The sequence below is a fragment of the Macrobrachium nipponense genome, chromosome 26 (assembly GCF_015104395.2).
Source record: "Macrobrachium nipponense isolate FS-2020 chromosome 26, ASM1510439v2, whole genome shotgun sequence".
Lineage (NCBI taxonomy): Eukaryota > Metazoa > Arthropoda > Malacostraca > Decapoda > Palaemonidae > Macrobrachium > Macrobrachium nipponense.
The window spans coordinates 67,745,049-67,752,548 of NC_087215.1; the positions used below are offsets into that span (position 1 = coordinate 67,745,049).

The 7,500-nt window shown below is 41.1% G+C and overlaps 1 protein-coding gene across 1 annotated transcript in view; it reads left to right on the plus strand.

Moving 5' to 3' along the window:
- Positions 1-7,500, plus strand: part of LOC135199706 (uncharacterized) — an 85,897-nt gene that overhangs the window by 794 nt on the left and 77,603 nt on the right. The window contains 8 exon segments of the mRNA XM_064227863.1: positions 933-1,091; positions 1,833-2,042; positions 2,253-2,387; positions 3,207-3,315; positions 4,247-4,383; positions 4,987-5,200; positions 5,705-5,937; positions 7,088-7,297. Coding sequence (XP_064083933.1) covers positions 933-1,091; positions 1,833-2,042; positions 2,253-2,387; positions 3,207-3,315; positions 4,247-4,383; positions 4,987-5,200; positions 5,705-5,937; positions 7,088-7,297 — 1,407 coding nt within the window.

Genomic DNA, 7,500 nt, shown 5'->3' on the forward strand with positions numbered 1-7,500 from the left:
TTTGCGTTCAATTTCCCTTCCAGCGCTGAATGACCTCGTAGGTCCCAGCGCTCGACTTTTGTCCTAAATTCTATATCCTAGTTCCAATTCTATATTTGTCCCTACAAGCTATGGCCGTTCCAGGACCCAAGCCGTTAATTGTCAAGTCTTCCAGTTCTATATTTGTCCCTACAAGCTACGGCCGATCCAGGACCCAAGTCGTAAATGGTCAAAAGCTTCCAGTTCCATATTTGTTCCTACAAGCTACGGCCATTCCAGGACTCAAGTTGTCAATTGTCAAAGGTTTCCAGTTCTATATTTGTCCCTACAAGCTACGGCCATTCCAGGACCCAAGTTGTCAATTGTCAAAGTCTTCCAGTTCTATATTTGTCCCTACAAGCTACGGCCGATCCAGGACCCAAGTCGTAAATGGTCAAAAGCTTCCAGTTCCATATTTGTTCCTACAAGCTACGGCCATTCCAGGACTCAAGTTGTCAATTGTCAAAGGCTTCCAGTTCCATATTTGTCCCTACAAGCTACGGCCGTTCCAGGACCCAAGTTGTCTATTGTCAAAGGCTTCCAGTTACATATTTGTCCCTACAAGCTACGGTCGTTTCCAGGACCCAAGTCATCAATTGTCAAAGGCTTCCAGTTCTATATTTGTCCCTACAAGCTACGGCCATTCCAGGACCCAAGTCATAAATTGTCAAAGGCTTTCAGTTCTATATTTGTCCCTACAAGCTACGGCCATTCCAGGACCCAAGTCATTAATTGTCAAAGGCTTCCAGTTTTATATTTGTCCCCACAAGCTACGGCCGTTCCAGGACCCAAGTTGTAAATTGTCAAAAGCTTCTAGTCCCATATTTGTCCCTACAAGCTACGGTCGTTTCCAGGACCCAAGTCCCTGTACACAAGTTGTAAATTATCAAAGGCTTCCTGTTTCTCCCTTCCAGGCCATTACTCGCGAAGGCATCAGAAGAGAAATCCGCCGATTCTTCCTGGATCTGCCTCCGCCGACCAACGACACCTTCAGCATTCCAGAAGACGCCACCCTGTCTCAGATCTTCAGGTACTACTATGGGCCTACGGCGTCGCCTGCGAGATTTATCAAGGTAGGTTGAACGACTTATTATTACTAATATTACAGGATTTTAAGGCCCACCAGAGAAAATACTGCAAACTGGAAAGTTGTTTCCAGGCTGAAAAATCAGTCACTTTTCGAGATTTAAGGGGACTTTACTGTGATTAAAACATCACCACTTTCTTAGCTTTAAAAGAGACACATAGTTCAAACATTATAAATTTAATCCAAATTATAACCTCTGAAAGCGTTATCACTACTGTTACTACTACTACTACTACTACTACTACTACTACTACTACTACTACTACTACTATCACTAGGACGACCTTTCAAGTTTCCACCAAAGAAAATATCACAAATCTGAAAGTACTTTCCATATGAAAAATAAACCACTTCCCACTGTTACCATTACCAAGGTATCTGCTTTCCACTGTTACCATTAATAGGATGCCTTCCAAGGCCCACCAAAGAAATTATTTCAGACTGAAAAGTGGTCGGACGGAGAAGCAACCGCATTTTTAGATTTGAAACGTGATTTAAATGTCTCTACTTTTTTTCATCAGATTTAAAAGGGACGTTGTGATTCAGATATCATAGATTTAACCAAATACAAGAAAGGTGCTCTTCAGTGTAAAAGTCAACCACATTTTTTCTTTTCTTTTTTTTTCGATTTAAAAGATAGACACCTCTAAAATTAAAACATCACCTACTTAACCAGTGTTATGGCTTTGAAGACCTAAGTATTACTGAACATTTTCCAAATCCTCAGGCAGTCAACAGCATCACCTGGGCCAACGCCATGACGGAGGCTAGCGGCCAAATACGTTTCAACGCCGCCCACCACATGGACGGGGAGAAGATATCGGAGGGGCATACCCTCCTGCAAGGGCGCTACCAGCAGCTGATTTCTACGATCGTCGCCGACGACGCCTACCCCTTCGCCAGGGAGCTCTTGGGGACGTCGCTCAATACTATACAAGTAAAATACTTTGTGTATTTATGGTATATATGTATTATAAGTATATTTACGTATATTTACATGTATATATATATCATAGAACAGCCAGAGATGAATTGAAATACGATGACCAGCTCTAAGAATAATCTGCAACTACTAGGTATTACTACTGCTACCACTCTCTCTCTCTCTCTCTCTCTCTCTCTCTCTCTCTCTCTCTCTCTCTTCCAGGACTTCTACTCGCAAACGACGTGGGTGGAATTAGGCTACACCGACATCCTGAAGGAGCTAGGCTTTCCCGGCCAGGACATACCTGCCGTAGCTGCTCCAGGTGAATCTACCTGCACTGAGTGCTCTGATCCTAAGGTGAGCAGTGGCAGAGATTCAGGTATTAGTTTAATAATAATAATAATAATAATAATAATAATAATAATAATAATAATAATAATAATAATAATAATAATAATAATAATAATAATAATAATAATAATAATAATAATTGATTGAAAAAGAAACTCACAAATCATTGTGTATAGCGTGTTTACTTATAAGTATTTACATTTTATTTTACTCCACACTCGAGCACTCGAGTACGTTCAGGCCATATATCTGTGGCCCATTTTCAAGAGATGTGTAGGTTGTCATCCTGGGTCAAGGCCCAGCAGTCTTCTGGAACTTCCTCTTGTTGAACTGCCATTTATGTGATGGCTGTTCTGGTTTCCTTGAGAGTTGCTAATAATAATAATAATAATAATAATAATAATAATAATAATAATAATAATAATAATAATAATAATGAAAATCAAGACCTGAAAACAGAAATAAGAAGGATATGGGATATGCCAGATGAAATTCTACCCATACTCATAGGAACACTAGGAGGCACGATCCCAAGATCCCTGAAAAGGAATCTGTAAAAACCAGAGACAGGAGTAGCTCCAGGACTCGTGCAGAAGAGTGTGATCCTAGAAACGGCGCGCACATAGTGGGAAAAGTGATGGACTCCTAGGGAGGCAGGATGCAACCGGAACCCCACACTATAAATACCACCCAGTCGAAGTGGAGGACTGTGATAGACACACCCAAAAAATTACCTAATATATATATATATAGTATATATATATATATATATATATATATACATATATATGTATGTATATATATCACCAAGTTTGCCTCTTCCAGGGAGAGTGCAAAGACAACGTGATCGCTAGAGCCAAGCTTTCCAGCGGGTATTACGAATACAACGTTCCAGGATCAGCAGCATTTGTCGTTCCAAAACCCACGGACGCAGGTTTGTTGAATTCCCTCCTTTCAAGAAGTGGTAGATGGTACTGAATATTCTTGAAGCTTTTATTTATTTATTTATTTATCTATTTATTTTTTGTCAATAAGTCTGAGAAGAATTCGTGTTAAAATGGTGCAACAGTAACGGCCGTATTGATTATGTATATCTATATATATATATATATATATATATATATATATATATATATATATGTATATATATATATATATATATATATATATATATATATATATATATATATATATATACCATGAGCTTAAGCTACAAATGTCCTCTAATTGAGCTCTTCCTCGGGATGAATATATTTTCGAATATGTTAACCCAAGGGGAATTTTTCAGTTGATAAGAAATTTGGCGGCTCGTGGACTCGAACCACGGGAACCAAGAATTCAGGAAGTACAGTGACCTGCTTAAACCTCTCTCGATTGTCGTGTGGGTTAAAGCGCGTCACTGCAGCACTACGTCTCGAATTCTTGGGAAATCTGTGGTTTCGTAGTCCACGAGCCGACGAATTTCTTATCAACTGAAAGAATTCCCCTTCGGTTAACATATGCGAAAATATATTCATTGCGAGGTAGAGGGAATTAGATATTAAAGGATATTTGTAGTTTAATACTCGTATCATATATATATATATATATATATATATATATATATATATATATATATATACTATGTATATTTATTTAGTTCCATGTCCATCACTCAGGGTTACACTTCGATAAAGAAACTGCCATATACAAAGCAAAGGCTATATCAGTCAGTAATTCAAGCATTAGCAAAAAATTCCTGTCAATCGTTAGAATGATCAGTGATTAAAGGACTATCCTTATTTCAATACTAAAAGCCACACACAAGCAATCGAAAACATCAGCAAAAATTACCCCAAAACTTAGCTCCTCTCTTTGGCCAACAGGCAAATGCAGCCACGGTGGTACTATGGACAACTCCGCCTCGAAGGCTCCGGTCGGTGGCATCAACAAAGAAACGGCCTCTCCTTGTTTTTCCCCTCATCACGACCTGCATAAGACAGCGGTCGATTTAGCCATCTCCGTGAGTATATATGTCCTTAACTTGGTCACTGCCTGTTGTTATAAACTTGGGGTTTATCATATCACTTGGAAGGAGTTTGCGCACCGGAGATTGAAGAGGCAGCGATGGTGCATAGCTTTCTTTTTTTTTTTTTGGTGAACAAAGAAACTGATTAGTGCTGTTTTACGACCGTCTTTCCAGTAACTGTATTACTGCTTCGGTCTAACTTTTACGTTATTGCTGACGATACCAACTTGAGGTTTACCTTCTTAATATGCAGTACCACACTTTCCGTTTAGTTCAGTATTCACGTTTATAACGACCAATATAGAGTTATTAGCCTAAGTTTGATATCACAGACATTGTAAGTTAGGCCTAGTATTCTCTACGTGCAGTTGTGAGTTCTTGTTCATATGCTATGGACACGAGCTATACCACTTGTCACAAGTTCCATTCGGTTCAGTCTTCATCTGTATAACTATGAGTACAAAGAGAGTTTCTCCTCTAAGTTTAACCTCTCAGACATATCAAGTTAGGCCTATAGTCTTCCCTACAACCAGTTGCGGGTTCTCACTCGCATGACATAAACACAGTTGCCTCCTCCTCCTCCTCATTTGAATGAAGGCCACCGAATACTACCTCTCTGTCCTCCGAGAGGCCATCGGGAACGATTACTTTCGCCACCTGTTCGACCTGTACCCGGGCTCCGCTCTGTCGATCATGATCGACACGACAGGTTCGATGACGCAAGAGATCAAGGCGGTCAAAGCAGAGTCCAAGCTGATCGTGGAGAGAACGCACCCGGCGTTTTACGTCCTCACTCCATACAAGGACCCAGGTACGGAGTGCGAAGAAACTTCTCTCTCTCTCTCTCTCTCTCTCTCTCTGTCATCTCGAAGCTCTCAAATTCTCTTCGTTCCTGTCCTTTTTAACTATACGGTGTTGGTACTAGGCGTATTCTGGTCACCTAAAGATGCGAATTTATTTGATGTGGTTTACCTGTCATGCTCTATTGGTCTACTGATTATTTATTTATTGATTTATTTATTTTAGTTTACACACCTGTAGATACTAACGACAGAATACAGAACGCTGTAAACTTCAAGGTCCCACAAAAAAAAACCGTATCACAGAAACTGAAGAGGAAAAAGTTAGACTCAGTAATAAATTGGTTAAAAGCTGCATATTCCACTGCTTGTAAAAACTTGAAAGGAAATTCAAAACGTGCAAATATATCCACAGACCAACAATTAATGGATGACTGATGCAGAAGTACAATATTACAAACCAAAAGTCAGCACTAACGAAATGTAAACGACTTTTTTTCCCCTTTTTTTATCAGATCTTGGTCCAGTTACCGCCACCTCGGAAGCAGACATCTTCTTGGCGGACCTGAACAAGCTGGACGCTTACGGTGGCTGCTGCTGTACGGAAGAGAATTTCTGGGCGGCTCTGGAACTTGCTCTGGCGAACACTCCCGACTATTCCAGCGTGTTTTGCTTCACAGACGCTGGAGGCAACGACAAGCAACTCATGGAAGGGAGCATTGCCTTGGCAACTGCCAAACATTGCCAGGTAAGCAGCTCTGGTCTAACATTGCCAGGTAAGCAGCTCTGGTCTAACATTGCCAGGTAAGCAGCTTTGGTCTAACATTGCCAGGTAACCAGCGCTGGTCTAACATTGCCAGGTAAGCAGCTCTGGTCTAACATTGCCAGGTAAGCAGCTCTGGTCTAACATTGCCAGGTAACCAGCTCTGGTCTAATAGACTTCTCAGGGTCTGCTGCTCAAGATTCTCCGTTTCAGATGTGGTTCTGGATCATGTTAGGTTTGAGAGCATTGTGTAGTATATAGATTTGCTGTTTAATGTCATTGTTGTTACTTGTACAGCTAAGATATATTAATAAAATACGGCACCCTACATTTATTTCAAATGTTTAAGGATGGGAACTGTGTTGGTACTGCCAGTGACACAATTGCATCAGATGACAAAATCAGTGGAAAATGTCTTGGTGAAAAAAAAAAAAAAAAAAATAAATAAAAAGCTAATAATTACCTCAGAGAAGGTCCAAAGATCCCCTCAGGTGAATAGTGCCGTAAGTGCACCTCACGGGGTGCACTGTAGGCAATAGTGTGTCTTAAGCTTCCCTGTGGCTCCTAGCTGCATCTAGTTTTTAGCTTTCCACTGTGTATCCTTTCCTGCTCCCTACACTCATTAGAACCCAGTACTTCAATTTTATTTCCTGGATATCTTTATCTAACTGTCTAGCTACCTCCACGAACCCCAACTCCCTCTTTTCACTGTCTTAAACATCTAACTGGCTGAAAGTGCCCCAGTGCTTGGCTTGACAACCTAAGTACCATAAAATCAAATCGAATGAAAGGTCAAAAGCTACTGGAAATATTTAATTGCCTACGCACATACGAGCATTTGTATGCAATAGCATTTTTGAGCCCAAATGTTCAAATAAACACGCAGGATGTGATTCTAATCATCAAAATGGCATAGGAGGAACCATTAGCTCACAATGGCCATTACATCACGTAAATTATCGATTCTCTCAGCCCGAAGACTTGTGGCCTCACAGCTAGTTCAGGTCGTCTGTCATCATCCACACAGTAACCGAGAGTGTCTTGACCATTGTGAAGTCGTTTATTTATATAGATTTACTTATATTCGGCGCCCCTGAAGACGCATCTCGAAACATTCTCCCCCCACCCCCTGCAGGTGACCGTCATCTACAGCTTTGACCAGACCAAAAAGGTCTCTCAGGAGCCCTCGAAGGACATCTCCTGCCCGGAAGACAAGTACATCCTCAGCGGCGTGGACGAGTACAAGAGACTGGCGGCCGAGACTGGGGGTCTCTTCATCGAAATCGACAAGTTCGACATCGACGAGATCATAGGAATTCTGGAGGACGTCGTCGAGGAAAGCACGGTACGTAGATGTGTTGAAGGAGACTATTGTGTCGGCTTTGTCCGACCGTCAGTCCTCAGATCTTAAAAACTACGGAGGCTAGAGGGCTGCAAATTGATACGTTGATCATCCACCCTCCAGTCATCAACTAATACCGAATTGCAGCCATCTAGCCTCAGTAGTTTTCATTTTATTTAAGGTTAAAGTTAACCACAACCGCGCTC